Source organism: Salmo salar, chromosome 02 (genome assembly GCF_965601325.2).
Source record: "Salmo salar chromosome 02, fSalSal1, whole genome shotgun sequence".
In the NCBI taxonomy this organism is placed as follows: Eukaryota; Metazoa; Chordata; class Actinopteri; order Salmoniformes; family Salmonidae; genus Salmo; species Salmo salar.
Window position 1 is genome coordinate 43,409,494 of NC_138292.1, and position 25,428 is coordinate 43,434,921.

Sequence of the window (25,428 nt, forward strand, 5' to 3'; positions counted from 1 at the left end):
TCAGCTAATTTCACAGTCAATTATATGAGGCTTGCCCATCTTAAATGTTACTTTACAGGAACAGGATCATAACTTCATTGATTGCTGGACCTGAGTCCAATTTCCTCTTCTCATGTAAAGGCATCAGGAGGTGTCTAACATGGACAGAGAATTAAGGTCAGGGAAGGAAATTAATGAGGACAAGGTGCCTCATCATGGTGACACAGGAAGTGTCTCCACAGAGGAAATGGAGAGTGGAGGAATTCCTTCCCTAGCAAAGAGGCCCAGACTTGATGATGTCACAGCTGACAGCACAGGAGAGATTGAGGAGGACACCGGCAGTGAGGTGGCTGATGGGAAGGAGTCAGACCAGCCCCCTCGAGCTGAGGTGAACATTACCCCGGAGACATGTTACGGCTGTGCCTGTCCCATCTGTGGCTTTGTGGCCAAAACTCCAACTTCCTTGAAGATTCACTCCAAGAGGAAGCACACCGGTAGAGGAAAGACCAGGGGTGTGAGCTCAGCTGAGGTACTTGTTGAAATAGATGGCGCCACAACCGGAGCAACAGCACGGAGTTCAAATTACAAGACAGGTGGAGACACTGAGGGGAAAGTGAGCAGCAGTGAGAGACAGCAGGATGCCACAGAGAGTCACGGCACAGAGGCAGGAGGTTCTGAGGGGGAGGTGACTACAATAATAGCCAAAGAGGAAATTGCTGAGAAACAAGGGACAGGGAGAGATACTTTTGACAGGAAGGTGACTCCAATAGCTACGGAGGAGATTGCAGAGGAGGAGCAAGAAAAGACCCCCGGTAAGAAGATGGTAGGTAAACGGGGCCCCAAGCCAAAGACTATACATGCTTGCAGCTACTGTGGTCACGAGTTTAAGGACAAGCCGAGCCTAGATACACACATCAAGAGACGCCACACCAAGGAGATGAATCACTTCTGTGAATTCTGCTTGTACGCCTGTGTGGCAAAGTGCGACTACGAAAAGCACTGTCTTAGTAACAAGCACAACAAACGAGTCGCGGAAAGCAGGGAATCCTCTGGCCTCTCGTCACCCATGGACAAGAAGACAGCCGAACAGGCTCAAATCTTTGCCTCCACGACGACTCAGACCCGGGCGTCCAAGCGTGCGCTCGGTGCCAGGTTCCAGCTGCAGTGCGGGAGTTGCGAATTCAGGGTCAGCAACTCTGCTTTGCTGGAGAGCCACGCTCGGCTAAAGCACCATGGCGAGCATCGCTTCCTCTGTAACGTCTGCCACTACTACACCGCTACATCCGAGTGGATGGACACACATGTGTCCTCGGAGAGCCACCAGCGTGTGGCTGAGGAGAAAAACGCAGGGTCCTCCTTTGAGGACTGCGTTGAGAAGGTGAGCATAGATGCGGTCGGTGACGACATGCTAACAGATGACGTGGCAGTAGGGGTCATCGGACATGATGGAGAGCTGCACCCTGATGTTAATGAGGAAGCTGTTGAGGCTGCGAAAGCTGTGTTGGAGAACATGGAAGAGCACATGGATGAGAGAATCCCTCCCAAGAGGAGGAGAGGCAGACCAAAGGGGCCCGCTGCAACTACATGTGAATACTGTGGACTTCTCGCCTCCAATAGTACCAATCTAAACGTGCATATTCGTCGTAAGCACAGCCGGCAGTACAGCTACACGTGCAGGCTTTGTTCTTACAACTGTGTGACGAAAGGCGACATGGACCGCCACTGTGTCACAAAGAAGCACCTTAAACGCATGGATGATGCTAGCAGCGATGGCCAAGTGGACCTGGATACATCAGTGCAGCTTGTGAGTACAGAGTCAGCCTCTCAGGCCAGCGAGGGTGAGGCTTTACATCAGAATAGTCCAGTCAGTGGAGGGTCCAAAGGAGAGGGGGGGGCCACAGACAAAGAAGGGGAGCTGTCGCAAGACGACGACAAAGCACAAGTGAGCAGCCCGAAAAAGAGCAAGTACGACTTGGTCAACTCCTGCAGCCACTGCAAGTTCGTAGCTCATTCGATTCCCTCCCTTGACCTCCACGTGAAGAGGAGACACACCCGGGACTTTGAGTTTGTGTGCCTGGCGTGCAGCTACTATGCCGTCACGCGTCGAGAGATGTCTCGCCACGCCTCCACGGACAAGCATAAGCAGAAGAGTGAGGTCTACCTAGAGAACCTGGAGAGCTTTGTGGAGAAAGACCTGGCGCAGCCGGAGGAGGAGGCCACGGAGCTGGGTAACAGAGCTGACCCTGATGCTGACAACAATGCTCGCACTAAGGATCCTTCCCCCTCAGTGCCCCCTGACACAGACATGGAGCAGCCCACTAACACAGACACAACTACAGACCAGCCTAACATTATAGACACAGACCAACCCACAGACACAGATACAGACCAACCCACAGACCAGCCCAACAACATAGACACAGACCAGCCCAACAACACAGACACAGACCAGCCCCATATCATCGATGCAGAGCAACCCACAGACACAGATGCAGACCAACCTACAGACACAGACCAGCCCAACGACACAGACAAGGACCAGCCCCCTTGCACTGATACAGACCAACCCACTAACACAGATACAGACCAATCCAAAGACATAGACCAGCCCAACATCACTGACATAGACCAGCCCAACATCACAGACACAGACCAGACCCCTATCACCGATACAGAGCAACCCACAGACACAGCTACAGACCAGCCCACAGACACCGAGCATGTTACCACTAACCCCACACAGACTTCTGATGTTTTGAGCAACGAGCATGCAGCCCCAATAGTGGAAGGTAGTGGCACTGTTGTTGAGGAAATCACGGAGATCCAGGTGGCTGGTGAGGCGTCCGGTGGTGGCTCGGAACAAACCAGCAACGAAGCCCCAGGTACAATTGAGCCTCAGGAAGCACCAGCAGAAATCACCATAACACCACCAGAGGAAGGCCAGAAGGAAGGGGCTGAGCCCGAGGCGGAGCCAGAGCCAGTCTGTTCCGACGACGACATTGAGATGGCAGATGAGGAACCTGACATCTCTTCCCCAGAGAAACAGCTCACCAGGGCGCTGCCGTTCGACGCTTGCATCGTACCTCTCAAGTCCTTGACTGAAGCCGAGCTGGCTCTGCATGAAGAACGGATGGCTCACTCTGTTGAGGGCCACTCTGGCCCGGCTGTAAGTGGCCTGGCCGGGGCGGGCAGTTTTCAGAAGATCAAAAGAACCAAACATGTAGGGGTCTCAGGTCTGTCCAAGGGGTTAACTCCCAACCCCCGCATCCGCTGCGAGGACTGTGGCTTCATGGCGGACGGCATGAGCGGCCTCAATGTGCACATCTCCATGAAGCACCCGTCCAAGGAGAAGCACTTCCACTGCATGCTGTGCGGCAAGTCCTTCTACACGGAGAGCAACCTGCACCAGCACCTGACCAGCGCCGCTCACCTGCGCAACGAGCAGGCCAGCATCGAGGAGCTTCCAGAGGGCGGTGCCACCTTCAAGTGCGTGAAGTGCACGGACCCGTTCGAGACGGAGCAGGAGCTGTTCGTGCACATCAAGGAGAAGCACGAGGAGCTGTTGCGCGAGGTCAACAAGTACGTCCTGGAGGACACGGAGCAGATCAACCGCGAACGCGAGGAGAACCAGGGCAGCGTGTGCAAGCACTGCGGCAAGGTGTGCAAGAGCAGCAACTCCATGGCCTTCCTGGCGCACATCCGCACACACACAGGTACGTTGTCTCCCAAAACACATATTTGAAAACCTTCACTGCTATTGTTTTTTTGAATGATACATACTTAGGTTTTTTTAATGAGTTATTATGTTGTCATTGATAACTGCATCGCTCATATTCATAGGTGTTATTATACAGTGTATACCCTACTTAGAATTTATCAGCAGTGTCAATCATTGCATGCGTTGGACATCAGGTTTTGAGATACTGGGGTCTAGCCTATATAGCGGTATCAGGGCCAGGCCAGGTATCAGAGGAGAGGCATGGTTCATGTAGTGGTGTGAGCTTAGGCAACGCGTTGGAGAAAAGGAGAAGGTAAAGACTGAGCTGCAGGAGGAGAGATGCTAATGGACCACGGATTAGGATTCCCTGTGCACCGCCTGGTCAAAGACATTTGCGACTCATAATTGATGTGTCCATTACCAAGACTCAGTTGTAATTATAGTCAATAAGTCTCTGTAAATGTGTTAAAGCTTAGGCTAAAAGCATTGGAGACCCAAAGAGAGGTGGGCTAATAATTTAAAATAATCAATGCAGGCGTATTCAAAGCCCTTAATTTCCCTTGTGTGTGTTTGTATGTGTAACTTGTGTGTGTGTGTGTGTGTGTGTGTGTGTGTGTGTGTGTGTGTGTGTGTGTGTCAGCCTACATGGTGAGCTGATTATCCTCAATCCATTAAGATTTATCTTGTCATTTATAATGCAAATCAGGGTTCGGCTGGTCGGGTCTATGACTGGGGAATGTCCGGCGGGTTAAGAATAGAGGGCTCTCCATTACTCTTCCTTGACCATGTGTATTAATTGCTTTTAAAATCAACTTAATGTAGGAATGAGAAGTGAGGGCGCCATCAATAAATGCCCTTCTCTGCTTCCTCCGGTCCGGCCCCCTTTCAGCCCAAACTTTAATGGGATTTTAATTGGAGTACAGGCAGAGCTCTATGGTCGTTCTGGGTGGATTATGTGTCTGAGGTTGTGTGTGTGTGTGTCTGTGTCTCTCTCTGTGTGTGTGGAGTGACTGACTAATGGCCGAGGAGTGTTAAGATGTGTGGACCGTCTCGGAGAGTTGACGGAGAGGTTGCCAGTAGCAAAGTCAATGAGAGTGCTGCCACGACGCACTATGGTAGCCTGGTCATGTGGGTCAGAATACTCACATACTCAGGCTGCTGCTGCATTCTCTTAGTGTGTGCCCTCACCCATCACTGAGACGACATGATTAGGCCTACTTCTGTTTGTGATGACCTCTCAACTTCTAATATAGGGGAAGAGTCACCGTGGTCTCACCATTGCAAACTGGTTCAGGTTGGCAAATGGTTTGTTTTGCTGGGGTACGTCCTACTATTGATTGATTCCGCAAAATAAAAGCATACGAGCAGAGCAACTAACTGTCTTTACTTTGGCATTCCCCTTATGTCTCTATGGCTCAACAAAACCACACTTTGTGGTTACGTGGTATGGGGAGACATACTGTACAGTAAGACTGAATTGAAATTCTGTTTGTTGTACAGTCGAGTAGTCTCAAAGGACAGACAACGTGAATAAGAGAAGGATTATGAGGCCCAATGATCAACATTTTGATGTATCCTTTGTGTGGTATTTGTTGAATCTGTAATATCCGTTTATGAGCCTACTACAGCATTTCATGTTGCCATGTGAACAACGCCATTACCCTGGGTCCAGCTGAGGTAAAGTGTTACTTAAGCAAATGAAAACGGTGACACTTTAATCAAAGTCAAGGGCACATTTGGAGGTCTCGATCGAGGATTGTTGTTATTTTTTTAGGTGGCTTTTTCAATTGAATTATCTCTTTTATTTATGAGTTTGCACATTTTTTTTTGTTGCCTATTTGTAGAATGCACCTATTTCTTAGCATTTTGACAGCTTATGCTAGTTATTATTATTGCTAAGTTCCCTCATAACATTGAGTTATTCTCTATTTGTATGTGGTCATTTATCGTGTACACTTCTTCCAGTGCTGTGGAGCAGGACTGTGGGGTCCGCCAGTGTTTGGACTGGGAGCACGTCCAGATCGTTTTAATTAAACCAAGATTTTATTTACTTGATTAATCAGTGAAATCAGGAGATGGTGGGAGGCTGCACGCATATTTGTCAATTTGTCCCCTGAAAAAAAAGACTTCCATTTTGCCAATGAGGATGCAACTGGATTTGCATTTTGAGCTAAATTGGTCACTTTTTCACTTGAGAGAGCTGTCTGACCATCTGAGGCCTGTGGTGGGTTGAAGTAATGGGCACACACACATAATCACCCCCCCCCCCCACACACACACACACACACATAATCACCACACACACACACACACACACACACACACACACACATAATCACCACACACATACACACACACACATAAAAAAGTTTATCCTGGGGTGGTAGACACATATGGATATTATGTTCCCACGATATTTCATTGAATATTCAACACTGGAAAAATAAGATGTCCCTTTAAATATGTTTTAAAGCGGGGTTTGCCGTTTTCAAAGCGGTATTTCTGGATTTTGGCAACGATGCCCTTTATCTACTTCCCCAGAGTCTGATGAACTCGTGGATACCATGTTTATGTCTCAGTGTCCAGTATGAAGGAAGTTAGAGGTAGTTGTGCAAGCTAATGCTAACTAGCGTTAACGCAATGACTGGAAGTCTATGGCTATCTGCTAGCATTGCCAAAATCCTGAAGTATCCCTTTAACATTCTGAAAATAAGGCTAACAAGTAAGGCTTTAGATATGGAAGAGGTGAGGATGAGGGTGGATAGAGTGAGAGAGGGTTAAACATTGCGGGAGGGTTCTCAAGGAAATGAATTAGTCATTACCCATCTTATCTGGGATGTGAGGGAGCCACATTGTGGTTGGCAATATTAATTTAACATGACACTGCATTGATGGTCAATTTCAGTTTCATGGAGGCTGTTTAAGTGGAGTGGTGGTGTATTAATATGATGAGATGTGGGAAGGGAGGAATACTACATCTCTCTCCTCCTGCCATACTCACACAGCCATCTGGCCAGATCCTCTCCCTCTGCGCCTGTCTCTTGCTTCACCTCGGCTTGGGCGCGTGTCTGTGTGTGTATTTGTATGTTTGTTTTGGGTGCGCATCATAGGGGTGTGTGTGTCGAGGCTAAATGAAGAGGCCCGATTCACCGGCGCTCATGTGTTAACGCCCCTCCCTCGTCTGTTTGCAGGCCTTGTTAGCACGCGCTTGCCTTTCAATCTTCGTTACAAGCTTAAAATTCAACGTGTCGTACTTCCAGCTCGCGGCAAGTGAACCGTGTATGAACGAATTAGTAATCTACACAAAGTGCTTAATCAAATCAGCGGCTCCCCCTGAAATAAATATTGCAATGCGTCTTGGGATATTCACTGAGAGAGCGGATTGTAAAAAAAAAAAAAAAAAATGCATAGCGATTATTTTATAGGAGGTTCCCAGTCAGATTGGTTTGTCATACTGGAGAACTGCTGCTCTAGTCTGTCTGCATGGGACCTGGCCCTATTCTGTCTGCATGGGACCTGGCCCTAGTCTGTCTGCATGGGACCTGGCCCTAGTCTGTCTGCATGGGACCTGGCACTAGTCTGTGCGGCACCATCCACATGAATGGCCCTTACTTGTAGTTGCATACACATCTTGTGTATATTGTATCTACACAAAGAAATAACAATGGCTGGGGTTCAATTCATTTAGGAAAAATAGCACTGTTGTTGCAATCATGAATTGACTTATGCATAAATGTTATCACTAGTCAAACTGAAACAGCATTGGATTGTTATTTTGGGGCATATTTACAATGCTACAGTACTATTCGCGGCATGCTGCAGCGCTTGTTTGATTGAATAGGCCTTCCCCAGTCAGTGTGTTCTATTAGCCTAGGGTGTGGTGTCCCTTCTAGCCATCATGGGCGCTGACGATCCATAGCAGCCCCCTCTCTCGCTCTGCTGCTCTTAAATGACAAATGGCGGGCAGAGACTGTGCCCCTCTCTCAAATGCCAGCGCCACCCCACCCTCCCCATTTATTAATGACAATGATTAGAAGGAAACCTCCCTGCAAAGCCAGGCAGAGTGATTAGCGCTTTTAATGATGGAACGTGGTAGTGAGTGCACACAAAATTGATTTACGTATTCTGCCTGACCTTTGGTATCCAATTTATGCATCCAGAAGCAAAAGAAGGAAGAGTAGGTAAGAGAGATATGGAGAGAGTGACGGAAAAAGATAGAGAGGAGATTGAAGGAGAGAAAAGTCCATAATCCAAGATGGCGTAGCAGTCAGACGTCTTTGTCCTGTCGTGTCCCTTGTATATATCTTTTTACATTTTTTTAATCTCATATCTTTTTAACATATTTTCCTAAACCTCAACTTCTAAATACTCTCCTGCAACTCGCCTCACCCAATGTGGCGTGGATCTGTTATTTTTTTCTAAAGTATTTCTATTTACTTCGGATCTGGAATCCCTCAACTGAAGCTAGCCATCTAACTACCTACCAGCTATCAGTCAGCAAACTATTGCTAGCGGTCATCAGCTAACCTTTAGCTCGGAAAGCTCTTGCCAGTTCGAACAACGTGACTCAAACCAGAGCATAATGGACCTATTATTATTATTATTATTATTATTATTATTATTATTCATTTTTTTCCCCATATCCCCGGATTCCTACCGCAAACTCTGAACATTTTCATCTGGATCTTCGCAACTAGCTAACCGCAATCCCGGGTGACTACTCCTGGCTAGCATTTCCATCCCGAAGCAAGCACCAATTAGCCTGAAGCTAAACCGGCCAGGGCTCCTGTGCTACCACCGAAGCCCACTCCTGGGCTACAATATCCAGACCCCTTCTACTGCCGGTACGGGGCACGGAACCCCGCCGATCCTCTACGACTGGAATACCGACATAATCTGCCCGAGGATTCCAACAGGCCCCTCAGGCGCGACGTCCGCTGAAGGCCCATTCTGCTAACCGCGGCCTACTAGCTACCTAGAGCTACTTGGAACCCTACTAATTCCACGACTGGTCTATCGACGTCACCGCACGAAGAGGCAAAAACAGACTTACCCCCATCGCGACGTCCCCCAAAGGCTAACTTGCTAGCACCGGTCTGCTAACTGCTAGCTTGCTTGCCCCGGTCTGCTAACTGCTAGCTTGTTTAGCCCCGGCCTATTAACTGTTAGCTTGTAGCATCGGCCTGCTAACTGTCTGAATCGCCGTGTCCCCAGTCAGCCCAACCACTCACTGAACCCATATGTTCACTTGGCTACTCATGCCTCTCTCTAATATCAGTATGCCTCGTCCATTACTGTCCTGGTTAGTGATTACTGTCTTATTTCACTGTAGAGCCTCTAGCCCTGCTCAATATGCCTTAACCAACCATGTTGTTCCACCTCCTACATATGCGATGACATCACCTGGTTTAAACGTATCTAGAGACTATATCTCTCTCATCATTACTCAATGCCTAGGTTTACCTCCAATGTACTCACATCCTACCTTACCTTTGTCTGTACACTATGCCTTGAATCTATGCTATCGTGCCCAGAAACCTGCTCCTTTTACTCTCTGTTCCGAACGTGCTAGACGGCCAGTTGGTATAGCCTTTAGCCTTACCCTTATCCTACTTCTCCTCTGTTCCTCTGGTGATGTGGAGGTTAATCCAGGTCCTGCAGTGCCTAGCTCCACTCCCACTCCCCAGGGGCTCTCATTTGTTGACTTCTGTAACCATAAAAGCCTTGGTTTCATGCATGTTAACATTAGAAGCCTACTCCCTAAGTTTGTTTTACTCACAGTTTTAGCACACTCTGCCAACCTGGATGTCTTAGCCATGTCTGAATCCTGGCTTAGGAAAACCACCAAAAACCCTGAAATCTCCATCGCTAACTATAACATTTTCCGCCAAGATAGAACTGCCAAAGGGGTCGGAGTTGCAATCTACAGCAAAGATAGCCTGCAGAGTTCTGTATTACTATTCAAGTCTGTACCCAAACAATTTGAGCTTCTACTTCAAAAATTCACCTTTCCAGAAACAAGTCTCTCACTGTTGCCGCTTGCTATAGACCTCCCTCAGCCCCCAGCTGTGCCCTCGATACCATATGTGAATCGATTGCCCCCCCATCTATCTTCTGAGCTCGTGCTACTCTGTGACCTAAACTGGGACATGCTTAACACCCCGGCCATCCTACAATCTAAGCTAGATGCCCTCAATCTCACACAAATTATCAATGAACCTACCAGGTTTAACCCCAAATCCATAAACACGGGCACCCTCATAGATGTCATCCTAACTAACTCGCCCTCCAAATACACCTCTGCTGTTTTCAATCAAGATCTCAGCGATCACTGCCTCATTACCTGCATCCGTAATGGGTCTGTGACCAAACGACCACCCCTCATCACTGTCAAACGCTCCCTAAAACACTTCTGCGAGCAGGCCTTTCTAATCGACCTGGCCGGGGTATCCTGGAATGACATTGACCTCATCCCGTCAGTAGATGATGCCTGGCTATTCTTTAAAAGTGCCTTCCTCACCATCTTAAATAAGCATGCCCCACTCAAAAAAATAGAACTAGGAATAGATATAGTCCTTGGTTCACTCCAGACCTGTCTGCCCTTGACCAGCACAAAAACATCCTGTGGCGTTCTGCATTAGCATCAAATAGCCCCCGTGATATGCAACTTTTCAGGGAAGTTAGGAACAAATATACACTGGTAGTTAGAAAAGCTAAGGCTAGCTTTTTCAAACAGAAATTTGCATCCTGTAGTACTAACTCAAAAAAGTTCTGGGACACTGTAAAGTTCATGGAGAATAAGAGCACCTCCTCACAGCTGCCCACTGCTCTGAGGCTAGGAAACAATGTTACCACCGATAAATCCACTATAATTGAGAATTTCAATAAGCATTTCTCTACGGCTGGCCACGCTTTCCACCTGGCTACCCCTACCCCGGTCAACTGCCCGGCACCCTCCACAGCAACCCGCCAATGCCCCCACCATTTCACCTTCACCCAAATCCAGATAGCTGATGTTCTGAAAGAGCTGCAAAATCTGGACCCATACAAATCAGCCGGGCTAGACAATCTGGACCCTCTCTTTCGAAAATTATCTGCCGAAATTGTTGCAACCCCTATTACTAACCTGTTCAATCTGTCTTTCGTATCGTCTGAGCTTCCCAAAGATTGGAAAGCTGCCACAGTCATCCCCCTCTTCAAAGGGGGTGACACTCTAGACCCAAACTGCTACAGACCTATATCTATCCTACCCTGTCTTTCTAAGGTCTTCAAAAGCCAAGTTAACAAACAGATTACCGACCATTTCGAATCCCACCGTACCTTCTCCGCTATGCAATCTAGTTTCAGAGCTGGTCATGGGTGCACCTCAGCCATGCTCAACATCCTAAATGACATCATAATCGCCATCAATAAGAGACATTACTGTGCAGCCGTATTCATCGACCTGGCCAATGCTTTCGACTCTGTCAATCACCACATTCTTATTGGCAGACTCGACAGCCTTGGTTTCTCAAATGATCGCCTCGCCTGGTTTACCAACTACTTCTTTGATAGAGTTCAGTGTGTCAAATCGTAGGGCCTGTTGTCCGGACCTCTGGCAGTCTCTATGGGTGTGCCACAAAGTTCAATTCTCGGGCCGACTCTCTTCTTTGTATACATCAATGATGTTGCTCTTGCTGCTGGTGATTTTCTGATCCACCTCTACGCAGACGACACCATTCTGTATACTTCTGGCCCCTCTTTGGACACTGTGTTAACTAACCTCCAGACAAGCTTCAATGCCATACAACTCTCCTTCCGTGGCCTCCAACTGCTCTTAAACTCAAGTAAAACTAAATGCATGCTATTCAATCGATCACTGCCCGCACCTGCTCGCCTGTCCAGCATCACTACTCTGAACGGCTCTGACTTAGAATACGTGGACAACTACAAATACCTGGGTGTTTGGTTAGACTGTAAACTCTCCTTTCAGACTCACATTAAGCATCTCCAATCCAAAATTAAATCTAGAATCGGCTTCCTATATCGCAACAAAGCATCCTTCACTCATGCTGCCAAACATACCCTCATAAAACTGACCATCCTACTGATCCTCGACTTCGGTGATGTCATCTATAAAATAGCCTCCAACACTCTACTCAACAAACTGGATGCAGTCTATCACAGTGCCATCCGTTTTGTCACCAAAGCCCCATACACTACCCACCATTGCGACCTGTACGCTCTCGTTGGTTGGCCCTCGCTTCATACTCATCGCCAAACCCACTGGCTACAGGTTATCTACAAGTCTCTGCTAGGTAAAGCCCCGCCTTATCTCAGCTCACTGGTCACCATAGCAGCACCCACTCGTAGCACACGCTCCAGCAGGTATATCTCACTGGTCACCCCCAAAGCCAATTCCTCCTTTGGTCGTCTTTCCTTCCAGTTCTCTGCTGCCAATGACTGGAACAAACTGCAAAAATCACTAAAGCTGGAGACTCATATCTCCCTCACTAGCTTTAAGCACCAGCTGTCAGAGCAGCTCACAGATCACTGCACCTGTACATAGCCCATCTGTAAACAACCCATCTATCTACCTACCTCATCCCCATACTGTATTTATATATTTATCTTGCTCCTTTGCACCCCAGTATCTCTACTTGCACATTCATCTTCTGCACATCTACCATTCCAGTGTGTAATTGCTATATTGTAATTACTTTGCCACCATGGCCTATTTGTTGCCTTAACTTACCTAATTTGCACTCACTGTATATAGACTTTTTGTTTTCTTTTCTTCTACTGTATTATTGACTGTATGTTTTGTTTATTCCATGTGTAACTCTGTGTTGTTGTATGTGTCGAACTGCTTTGCTTTATCTTGGCCAGGTCGCAGTTGCAAATGAGAACTTGTTCTCAACTAGCCTACCTGGTTAAATAAAGGTGAAAAAAAAAAATATATTTTCTCACTGTAGGAGCTTATGTTTTTTATACAGTATTAGTCAAAAGTTTGGACACACCTACTCATTCAAGGGTTTTTCTTTATTTTTTACTATTTTCTACATTGTGGAATAATAGTGAAAACATAAAAACTATGAAATAGCACATATGGAATCATGTAGTAACCCAAAAAATGTTTTAGATTTTAGATTCTTCAAAGTAGCCACCCTTTGCCTTGATGACAGCTTTGCACACTTTTTGGCATTCTCTCAACCATCTTATTTCATAGTTTTAATGTATGTCTTGGACTCAGGCCGTCTGGTTGTTTTACAGTCAATCTTGGGCAGTAAAGTATTACAGTAGCTGTTAACAATATTCCAGATTTCAACAACCTGACTAACAACAAGAATTCACCACGTCGTCATTCACAGTGTCACCATCTCTGCAATTGTGCAAAGATCTTTCTGTTTGAATGTTATTAAAGAATGTCCCCCCCTGGCGTTATAGCTCATCTCTGTCTACAACCACTCCTTTATCTTTATTATACTGTTTTATAATCATTTATGTATTTTTTCCAATACATAAAGTAGGATAAATTGACTTCGTTTATTGTTCTGCAGGATCGAAGCCGTTCAAGTGCAAAATCTGCAGCTTTGCCACCGCCCAGCTGGGTGACGCCAGGAACCACGTGAAGAGACATCTGGGCATGAGAGAGTACAAGTGCCACATCTGTGGGTGAGTACCACAGTCAGAGACTAGTCACTGCCTTTTTAACTGGGGATGCCCGGGTTGTGTTCGTTAAGTTCCAAACGGAAGAAAAAAGGTCCGAAACGGCAAGGTACTATCTGAACTTAAGAAAGAAACGCTTGTTTTCCTTTTACGTTGCCACGGTCTTATTGGGTTTTTAAAACATTTTTTGCCATTTAGATTGGATCACAAGAAAAAGATCCTCTTGCTCGGCAAACCATTATTTCTTCTCTTATTGTGAGATGTTTCAATATAATCTGTCATATCTCACCATAGTCAACATTATAGCGCAACAGCTTAGGGCTAAGCCCATAAACTCAACGTAAAATGCTTCTGCATCTCTTTCCTACGGCCGCAGAAGCACTGCATTTAGGCCAAGTTCAGTTCAGTTCAGTTTCGTTCCTATGCTTGATCTTTCTACCATCTTACTGTGTTCAAATGGACACGTAGGAGTGTTTCTGTGTCACTTGGAAATGGACTAAATAGCAGGATCCTCGGCTTGTACCACGTTCTCTGCGGCTATGCGATACATAGACGAAGACGTGTAGTTATTCCGTCTCCCTCGACGCTTCGGTGTAAACGGTTTGTTTCAACGTGTTCCGTTTAGTTCGGTTGCTATGTTTTTTTTCTTTCTGCCACGGTCGAGTGGAATGAACGTTGTTTATTTGTCGCCGCCGTTCACAAACGTTTTACAGAAAGGCAAACAGATTTTGTTAAACACAGCTACCTCTAATGAGGGAAAAAGGCTCATGTTTCACAAGCCCTCCAGCTAAAGCCTTATCCCCAAGTGCTATGAATGTGTTTGGGCTTTGACCAAGAGAATATGGACACACACACACACACACACACACACACACACACACACACACACACACACACACACACACACACACACACACAGACACAGAGAGAGAGAGAGAACGCAGTTCTCCAATGTGCCTGACTGCCTGTAAATGAGTGTACTAAATACAGCTTCTGGTTTCACAAATCATGCGGATGGAGGAGCTATCTCCTGCCTGAGCCAGACACTGGTGACAAATCGGCCCTGTGTGTGTGTGTGTGTGTGTGTGTGTGTGTGTGTGTGTGTGTGTGTGTGTGTGTGTGTGTGTGTGTGTGTGTGTGTGTGTGTGTGTGTGTGTGTGTGTGTGTGTGTGTGTGTGTGTGTGTGTGTGTGTGTGTGTGTGTGTGTGTGTGTGTGTGTGTGTGTGTGTGTGTGTGTGTGTGTGCGCGCGCGCGCGTACGCTACTGACTGATCACTGGGGCAACTTTCCTCTTGACTAAAGAGCAGCAAACAAAGAACAGACCAGAAACACCCTCATTAAGGCCAAAGTAACCACACTCTCTCTTCCTAAAGTATTCAGACGAGATAATATAGGCCTACGTATTGGTGGTTAGTCTGAATGCAGAGCTGTTGCTAATGGTTGTTCATGTCTCAGTTAATGCAATTTCCCTTTTTGGGGTTTGGGCTGACCTAGAAAGTGAGATTACAATGTAGGCTTGCCATTAGGCATTCTGTTACACACACTGGGTGAGGTGATATTTTGCGAAAACAAAACCCTCTTTATCTAATGAAATCGTTTCTCGTTATTACGATTTATCATCTTGATTACAATAGCTGAAGCGTTCGTTTAAGTTCACTCGACCGACGTTTCTGGCACTACAAAATTGAAATTCATACGTTTAGCAAAATGGGGGGGTTTTACACACAGAGATACAATTACTGGAACGTACAAAGCCCCTCAGACCATGGCAATTTGACTGGAACATTTATCAGTAATTCTATTTCTATGGTTTTACATGACTTCCCTGCTTTGCGAGACAAGCCAATGTAACGTTAACCAGTAGTCTGTTCATTCATTTCCCATTGCTGTCACAGAGCGAGCTCATCCTGCTCTCGTTAGAATGTTGAGGAGGAGCAGCAGCGTTGTTTAACTCAATCTAAACACGTGTGTGGTCTTTCTCCCTGCGCCATCGATTGGTGCTCCCGCCCGGTGAACTCTGTGGCTGCGAATATTACCCGCTTTTGACACTGTGCGCTAACGATTGAGACGCCCCCAAATGGATGTGGTGCCCCTCTACTGTCCACCTCACTTTAGCTGAGCCGAGAGCCGCGGAGGGCTGCTCGTCTCCGCAGAGGACTCTGGGAAGTTGTTCATAGTTAAAGATCATATTGTTGTGGCATTTAATTAACAAATGCAAATCAAGGCCAGGACAGATAGGCACCTCTGACCCAGCTGCCAATCAAATGTGAGAAGGCTGTGAGAGGGCTGTTCAGTATAGGTAGGCTGTGTTGTGTGTACACCATGCCTTTACACTCTCTCTCTCTCTCTCTCTCTCCCTTCTTTTAGCTAACAGTTACTCTGTCTTTTTTCTGTTTCGGTTCCTCTCTCTTTCGTTGTGTCTTTCTTGTCCTTCAGAGTGACACGTCTCTTAGCTGATATCCTCTGCTTTTTACAGCAAGCTTTTTAAAATTGTATTTATTTTGTACCCCCCTTTCTCCCCAATTTTGTGATATCCAATTGGTAGTTAGTCTTGTCCCATCGCTGCAACTCCCGTACGGACTCGGGAGAGGCGAAGGTCAAGAGTCATGCGTCCCCCGAAACACGACACTGCTTCTTGACACACTGCTCGCTTAACCCGGATGCCAGCCGCAACAATGTGTCGGAGGAAACACTGTACAACTGGCGACCAAGTCAGCGTGCACTGCGCCTAGCCCGCCATAAGGAGTCGCTAGAGCACGATGGTACAAGGACATCCCGGCCGGCCAAACCTTCCACTAACCCGGACGATGTTGGGCCAATTGTGCGCTGCCTCATGGGCCTCCCGGTCACGGCCGGCTGAGACACAGCCCGGGATCGAACTCGGGTCCGTAGTGACGCCTCAAACACTCTGATACAGTGCCTTAGACCGCTGCAACTTGCCATTTATGAAAGTGTTATTCAATGCATTTCTATGGGCTGTAGTAGTAAAGACCAAATTCAATATTTAAAAAAAAATAATTACATATATTTTTTGATACCTAAAGGCCCCCCCCCCCCCCCCACACTGGCTTAGACTTTTAAGAATTAAAATACTGAATCTTGCAGCAATGACATCTCCTAACTGATTGATGTAGCCCGAAGCTGGCCATAAAAACATAACCTGCAAAACAGCAGAAAAACACAAATTGCCTCCCTAGCACATACAGTACGGCAAGATTCCTCATACTGTATTTAATTGGAAAAAAAGCCTTTAAAACACAAGGCTGTTTCTTGTCTTTTCTCTGTGTGTGGTGTGTGTCGGTCCACAGTGGGCCTAGGCCATTTAATGAGCACTCCCTTCCTCTCCTCCATCATGTTCTCTCCTCCCAAAAGACCCAGGTTTCAGCATTTCAGCATCCCTTACCCGTACCGCTTCCCCCCCATTGCCCCACCGCTCTCGCCTCACCCTCCCCAAAGATGCCGTGGCTGGCCAGTGCTGTTTGTAGGTGTTAAATTATGCATCAGGAGTCTAAACGCTGTGAAGCATTGGTTTAATATCTGGGGGCCAAGTCGTTGGAAGTATTAACAACATCCTGGATGGTCCTCCCATTGGACCTGGTTCTATGATATCATATCGGCCAGACGGCCACTGTAGTTGGAACTATCTGTCAACTAGCTCTAGTTTAAACTTTAACGCTTTCTCTCTTCATCGCTCCAAAAAAGTTGTTCGTCTTTTCGGTATCTGAGAGGTCTTTTTCCCCCCTCTCCCTCTGTTGACTTAGTAGCCGAGTCTGGAGTGAGTATATTTAGTCATCGTTTCATGTTGGTGTCATGTGATTTGAATGGAACAGGATAGGGTTGGCTCGTGTCAGGCTTTTGTGTCTCCCCGTCTGTGAGTGTGTCTTCTGCTGGTCCCAGAATAGCCCCATCAGTTCAGATCCGCCTTCCCCTCCCTTCCCCAGCTCATCCTCTGTAATATGTCTTAATGCCCAGGCGTGTGTGTGTGTGTGTGTGTGTGTGTGTGTGTGTGTGTGTGTGTGTGTGTGTGTGTGTGTGTGTGTGTGCGCGCGCGAGTCCGGGCCTTGACAGGAGAGGAGCATCTTAGCGCTTTGCTTATCCAGAGAAAGCCGTCACTTAACTCAGCCCCTCCATTGTGTGTGTCCCCCCCCCGCACCACCACTCCCACCCCTCTTCCTCCCTGACGTGATACTCTTTAATCCTCAAACAGAATCTGGTTTTAACTCTGACTATTTTTCGGTGTTAATGGTTGGGATCCCGATGAGGAGGGTTACAATGTCACTCCCCCCTGATCTCTCCGCCGCCCCCCAAAATAATTGTACATCATCGCTTCATAACGTGTCAGAGGGGTGTTGGTGGCGTGCAATTAAAACCGGTGAATATAATACAGGAAATTACGGCCTGTCAGGTCGGTGAACAACACAGTCGGTATTTGAGTTACACTTAATCATCATGTGCATTAGCGACTTCATCGGATTTCCACTCTGGTGTGAAGCAGTCTCTCTCACTATTAAGGCTTTGAATTGTGTCTGAAAGTACAACACCCAGGCTATAGCTCTGTACTTATGTGAAGAGACGACATTTGAAAGCTCATTGCCTTAGTAAATTATATAGGTTCATGTGAACGAAAAGGATCACCCACCCATGTGCACGCGGAGCGAAATGGTATGCAAAAATACTGAATTAATTATCACACAACAGATGTAAACATTGAATATTTACTCCCAACAAGCCAGAAACCACGAGTTGCGGTATGTTTGCATAATTCATTTGCAACCGCTCTGAAAAAGTTCTAAATGAGCTTGTATCTTGATTGAATAGACATTTCTCCTCGCCTATACCAAACTCAGGATTTTTTGTGTGCTTTTTTAGGTCATGTTGTCCTTTTTTTATATGAGACATAATTCCTTCCCTCCCATCAGAAACACACATGGCATTTATCCACATTAAAAGAAGTATCACTGTTTACTGTTTTGCTACCCATCTTCCCTATCACGTCAGTTAGCGTGCACGATCCTTATCGACCAAAACAAACACATTTTGCTTTGATTCGCTTAACTTTATTTAGTGCGGCATTATCCGGAAATGAAATAAGTAGCGCTAAAGGTCATTTGGAAAAGAATGCAGAAAGGCTGGTCTAGAAAGGTTAAATATGTGACAGAGCTGTTTGGATGATAACGAGGAGGGGTCCGTCTGCTCGGCGAGCTCGGGGTTCTGTTTCTGACTTCACTGTGTGCGCCGCGATCGCTCTTTATGACCGGGACAGCTTTACAGCCCGTTAGCCCTCCATAACATGATAAAGCATGCCCTAATAGATTGGATGTGTTTAGTAGCCTTGGGCTGATGTTTGTAAAATTAATGTTTTCGCAGAAAGGAACACAAACACACACACACACACACACACACACACACACACACACACACACACACACACACACACTAAAGCCACGACTGGGCAGTATCTTTAATAGTCGTATACAATATGCAACACAGTTTGTAAATATTTCACAGTCAGTTTGCGTTAGATTCTACAGTATATTCCACTGACCTATATGCTGGTATAAGGCATGCAGTTATTGAGGAAATATTCAATAATTTAATGAGCATCTTTTCCAATACTAGATGTATACTTCAAATTACACTTTGTGACAACTTTAGGTGTAAAGCGTTGTGTCAGACTCATATTTGTGAGTATGTTTTGGTATTGGCTGAATGGGCCCAACTGAGCATCTCTTTTGTATCCAGCAAACGTACCCTCTCTTTCTGAGCTTATCCATCCTATTAGGCCTACCTCTTAGTAAAATCCTCAGACACTTAACGGTCGAGGTCCTGCTTGCTCTTTAGTGGCCTCGAAATGTGGGCTGAGTGGCTTTAAAATCAAAACATTCCCCTTTAATCAAACAAAAACAAACAAACAAAGCCAGACGCGATAAATGGCAGGATCAGTGTTTTAGCTAAAGCAGCTAACTCAGCACATACACTCTGGAGGGCTGGCTTGGTCATCACATCAGCAAAAGAGGCTACATTGTCAGTTGCTGAGTTTGGATGGGCCTGTTGGAGTCAATTGGCCTTGCTACACTGTACCGTGTTGTACAATGAACACTTGCGTAGAAATCTCTAATGGGTTATGATTATGATAGAGATTTATGGAAGGGGTTTGTCTGATCGCAGCCTTGTTGTACGGTAAGCACAAAATGCTCCCCTCTGAAATGCCATGCTTTATTGGTTCACTTAGACATTTTGGAAAAGTCAGTTCAAGATATCCTTTAAATATCCAGACAATTCATGATTGTCGTTCTCTTCTGGCCTTCACTCTGAGTGAAAGGGAGACTTGGCTAGTTCCCAAAGGCTCAATGCCCTTGTGAGTATGTCGTCATCCCCCCCCCCCCCCCCCCCCCCCCCCCGCGTGGTGCCTGTCTGGCACACGTCACTCCTAATCACGACACACAGGGACCTCCATCTCACCAGGAGAGACGAGTGGACCTGATGTCTCGATGTAGTTTTATACACAACAAAACACCTCCTATGGCGATGTCTGGGGTGAGAGAGAGAGAGAGAGAATGTAAGATAGATATCACCCGTGCATTGCTCTCTTTGTGTGTTGGTATCAGGGGATAGCAAATGGCACACAATAACACATGCCCTTAGGCATTATGGGGATGTCTGTAAGTTGAACGAAGGCGTGTTTAATTGCAACTCCATCAAAGATTTTAAATGCAGTTAATGCAAAGGAAGAACAAACATCTCTGCTGTGGCTCAGAATCAAATCTCCTAGTTTAAAAAGGAAGAAATCCCTTGTTCGAGAGATAAAAGCCAAGCAGTTGATTCCATTGAGCTAATCCTGTCGTAGGTAGATGTTGGAGTTGCACACCAACGGGGGGGAGAAGTTAATGAGTGATTAACAACAGCAATTAAAAGATGAGGAGGAGGGAGGGAGAGAGAGAGAGCGAGCGAGAGAGAGGGAGAGAGAACGGAGAGAGAAAAAAGTGTATAATTAAAATATCAGTCCCTCTCTTTGTCAAAAGTGCGTGTGTCATCCATTGTGCACTTATTAAAAGCCGGCAGGGGAAGGAGAGAACAGTGCTTAATTCCAGCACTCCTGAAGTGTCTGGTAATATGCCCGCGGATGGAAGCTGAGGAAGGCTGTAACTCATGTTTAAGTGTGCGGCCGTGTCATTGCAGGTTCACATTCATGCATTTCTATGTTGACACCCATTGGGGCAGGGGATATTTGGCAGTCAGGAGTAATTTAACTTAATTAATGGGATGCATATTTGATGGAGGAATAAAATATCCCGGCTCAGCAAAGTGGAAAAGGGGAAAGATTTAGTGGGAGTTAAAGGTGGAGGGGAGAGTAATTTGTGCATTCAGTTACTGCTGCTTGAGAGACGGAGAGACAGAGAGGGATTGGGGGGGGAGAATGAGGGCGGTGGGAGTGAGGGGAAAGAGGGCAAGAAGGAGATGGGTTGATAAAGATAGAGGGAGTGAGAGTCGGTAGGAGAGAGAGAGAGGAGGGGAGGATGAGCGGAAGTGTGAGAGATGGACGGCACTGTGTGGGTTGACACAAAGCTGAGTTGAAGTGTAGAGGGGAATGGGATGTCCCTCCATTGAGAGGGCAATCAGAGTGACAGCGTTTGAGTTAATTGATATCCGGAGCGAGCCCCCCTCTCAGTACAAGCAGGCACATTACGCTGGTTTGCAAACTTGTGTCGTAGCTGCTGGCTGCTGAGGGCCTTTTAAATATGCATGAGGGGGCTTTTAAAAGGGGGTTCAGTGATGCCGGAGAGCGGTTGGTCCCCCCACCATGCGCACGCACACATATATACCCACACACACACCATGGTGCCACCAGGTGAACCAGTGGCCCAGTGAAAAGCTTGTCATGCTGCTTTTAATCTCCCCTGACACTTTTTAATTGACTTCCTGTAGGTATAGATTATTTCATGGCGAGTTCACTGTGGAGATGTTTGATACCATCCAGGAGACATCTGGGATGCTGTTAGCTGGCTAGAGATGAGCCACCCATCCATTGCCTGTCTCTTCCTCTCCTCCCTATCTCTCTCTCTCTCCTTCTCACTGTCTCCCTATGTCTTTACCTTCTCTCTCCCTCTCGCGCTCTCTTTTTAAAATTATTTTTACAATTTATTTCACCTTTATTTAACCAGGTAGGCCAGTTGAGAACAAGTTCTCATTCACAACTGCGGCCTGGCAGTGCAACAAAAAGCAAAGCAGTGCAACAAAAACCAACACAGAGTTACACATGGGATAAACAAAAGTACAATAACACAATAGAAAAATCTATATACAGTGTGTGCAAATGGAGTAAGAAGGTAAGGCAATAAATTGGCCATAGTAGCGAAGTAACTACAATTTAGCAAATGAACACTGGAGTGATAGATGTGCAGATGATGATGTGCAAGTAGAAATACTGTTGTGCAAAAGAGCATAAAAGTAAATAAAAACAATATGGGGATGAGGTAGGTAGTTGGATGGGCTATGTACAGCTGCAGCGATCGGTAAACTGCTCAGATAGCTGATGCTTAAAGTTAGTGAGGGAGATATGTCTCCAACTTCAGCGATTTTTGCAATTCATTCCCAGTCATTGGCAGCAGAGAACTGTAATGAAAGGCGGGCAAAGGAGGTGTTGGCTTTGGGGATGACCAGTGAGATATACCTAGAGGAGCGAGTGCTACGGGTGGGTGTTATGGTGACCAGTGAACTGAGATAAGGCGGAGCTTTACCTAGCAAAGACTTATAGATGACCTGGAGCCAGTGGGTCTGGTGATGAATATGTAGCAAGGGCCAGCTGACGAGAGCATACAGGTCGCAGTGGTGGGTGGTACATGGGGCTTTGGTGACAACACGGATGGCACTGTGATAGACTGCATACAGTTTGCTGAGTAGAGTGTTGGAGGCTATTTTGTAAATGACATCGCCGAAGTCGAGGATCGGTAGGATAGTCAGTTTTACGAGGGTATGTTTGGCAGTGTGAGTGAAGGAGGCTTTGTTGCGAAATAGGAAGCCGATTCTAGATTTAATCTTGGATTGGAGATGCTTAATATGAGTCTGGAAGGAGAGTTTACAGTCTAGCCAGACACCTAGGTATTTGTAGTTGTCCACGTATTCTAAATCAGAACCGTCCAGAGTAGTGATGCTAGTCGGGTGGGCGGGTGCGGGCAGCTATTGGTTGAAGAGCATGCATTTCGTTTTACTAACGTTTAAGAGCAGTTGGAGGCCACGGAAGGAGTGTTGTATGGCATTGAAGTTTGTTTGGAGGTTTGTTAACACAGTGTCCAAAGAAGGACCAGATGTATACAGAATGGTGTCGTCTGCGTAGAGGTGGATCAAGGAATCACCCGCAGCAAGAGGGACATCATTGATAAATACAGAGAAAAGAGTCAGCTCGAGAATTGAACCCTGTGGTACCCCCACAGAGACTGCCAGAGGTCCGGACAACAGGCCCTCCGAGTTGACACACTGAACTCTGTCTGAGAAGTAGTTGGTTAACCAGGCGAGGCAGTCATTTGAGAAACCAAGGCAATTGAGTCTGCCAATGAGAATGCGGTGATTGACAGAGTCGAAAGCCTTGGCCAGGTCGATGACGACGGCTGCACAGTACTGTCTTTTATCGATGGTGGTTATGATGGCTTTTAGTACCTTGAGCGTGGCTGAGGTGCACCCGTGACCAGCTCGGAAACCGGATTGCACAGTGGAGAAGATAGGGTGGGATTCGAAATGGTCAGTGATCTGTTTGTTAACTTTGCTTTCGAAGTCTTTAGAAAGGCAGGTCAGGATGGATATAGGTCTGTAACAGTTTGGGTCTAGAGTGTCACCCCCTTAAAAGAGAGGGATGACCGGGACAGCTTTCCAATCTTTAGGGATCTCGGACGATATGAAAGAGAGGTTGAACAGACTAGTAATAGGGGTTGCAACAATGGCGGCGGATAATTTTAGAAAGAGAGGATCCAGATTGTCTAGCCCCGCTGATTTGTACGGGGTCCAGGTTTTGCAGCTCTTTCAGAACATCTGCTATCTGGATTTGGGTGAAGGAGAAGCTAGGGAGGCTTGGGCAAGTAGCTGCAGGGGGTGCGGAGCTGTTGGCCGGGGTTGGGGTAGCCAGGAGGAAGGCATGGCCAGCCGTAGAGAATTGCTCATTGAAATTCTCGATTATCGTGGATTTATCGGTGGTGACAGTGTTTCCTAGCCTCAGTGCAGTGGGCAGCTGGGAGGAGGTGCTCTTATTCTCCCTGGACTTTCATCATTCTCTCTCCTTTTCTCTCTCTCCTTCTCTCCCTCCATCTCTCCCTCCCTCTGTGATGGCCCAGACTTATTAAAATGGGTGAGAGACTAAATGCAATCACTCATTGCCGTCATCATAATTGAGCTGATGTACCTGCTCTGTGATGGCCCTATCCTGACAGGAGAGAGGAGTGGATGGGACGCGTGTGTGTGTGTGGAGCGCTTTGTGTCTGAGAGTAGTCCTGGTTAGGATGGGACAGAGTCTGATCCCCTCTCACTCTGTCACACACACTCTGGCCCCGCGTCTGTCACACTCGGGAACGGACCTCCGTTTTACTAAATCGACTCATCCTCCCTCACAGAAAGTACACTTGCAGTGTTTTTATTTGACTGGGGGAAGGTGAACTGTCTTGTCAGGAATCATAATGTCAGTTTGTTGTCTGTGAGGAGAGACCGACGTTCGGTGAGTCTGTCGTTATCGTGAGCCGGTCTGGTGCTTTGTTGACTAGCCATCTAATAGTCCCCACTGGGTACAAACTGGTTGCATCGTTGTTTTCACATCATTTCAACAACAAAAAATACATTTTGGGAATTTTTCAACTTAAATCCAATGACATGGTTCAAATGTATATCGATTTCACATTGAATTCACTTTATTGACAACTTCATCAAATGTAAATCAGAACTAGATGTTGAACTGACGTCTTTGCCCAGGTTTTGTGTCCTAACTTGAGGACCTTGCATGAAGTCAAGAGTTATGTGTGCTATTCTCAAGTTAGGATTCGGCTGGTATTGCTTAGGTGAGTGTGTGAATCAGGACTTAGCCTAGTTAGTTGGTCAGACAGTCCAGTAGACCACATTAGGCCCTAGTTCTCTTTAACATGAGCGTTTTCAGGAATTATTTAGGTCAGGAGTGTCAAACTCATTCCACGGAGGGCCGAGTGTCTGCGTTTAAAAAATGTTCCCTTTCAATTAAGACCTAGACAACCAGGTGAGGGGAGTTCCTAACTAATCGGTGACCGTAAATCATCAATCAAGTACAAGGGAGGAGCGAAAACCCGCAGAGGCTTGGCCCTCCGTGGAATGAGTTTGACACGTGCTTTAGGTCATATTTTACATTCAAGAAATCCAGCCGATCCTCAGTTTTGTTTGGCAATATCCACCATTTTCTTTGAAAAAGCCGTTAATATTCGATAATGATAAATGGGATCGATATTAGAAATGAGATTACACGCCAGCTCAAACAACCAATCAGAGATACATTTACTACACCAGCCAGGTCACCTGTGAAACAAGTCAGGATTGGACGTCTATCAATGTCTGAGGACGTTGAGATAGGACTTGGAAACTGGCCACTAGGGGCAGCTGTTACCTTCAGTAGGTTTCAGTTGTGGGTGGGCATAAGCATCTGCCTCTGATTCCAAAGGGTGCAAGTTCAAATCCAGTATTGGAAAGTTTTTTTAAATATATTTTTGTTTTAAGCCTATCCCAAACCTTAACCATTCAGAGTTAATGCCTAACCTTAACCATTCAGAGTTAATGCCTGAACTTAACCGTAAACACTTAGAAATTCGACGTTTGGAACAACTTTGAGACTGATGTTTGAGAAAAAGGAATTAACGTCTAATTCTGACCTGTGACTGTGAGAGCTGGTAGACTACACGACCATCTTAGCCCGGTGCTTTCTATTGTCCGCTTAATTGATTCATTAAAGTCTTAGATTTATTGTATTTCTACTGTACCTACAATAAATGATTGAAAGTCAATCGTAAACACGATCAGTAGACACCGTGGCCCTCGAGGCTAGTATCCCTGCCCCGCTCCTTATGGCGATTCCTTATCCATCTC

The 25,428-nt window shown here is 46.4% G+C and overlaps 1 protein-coding gene across 2 annotated transcripts in view; it reads left to right on the top strand.

The window, feature by feature from the left end:
* The window catches only part of LOC106583495 (zinc finger protein 407), a 176,074-nt gene that overhangs the window by 2,727 nt on the left and 147,919 nt on the right, over positions 1-25,428 (top strand). For both annotated transcript variants that reach the window (XM_014167742.3, XM_014167750.3), the window contains exons 2-3: positions 59-3,692; positions 13,237-13,351. In XM_014167742.3, the coding sequence (XP_014023217.3) occupies positions 140-3,692; positions 13,237-13,351 (3,668 nt within the window). In that variant the 5' untranslated portion in view covers positions 59-139. The remainder of the gene's footprint in view (positions 1-58; positions 3,693-13,236; positions 13,352-25,428) is intronic.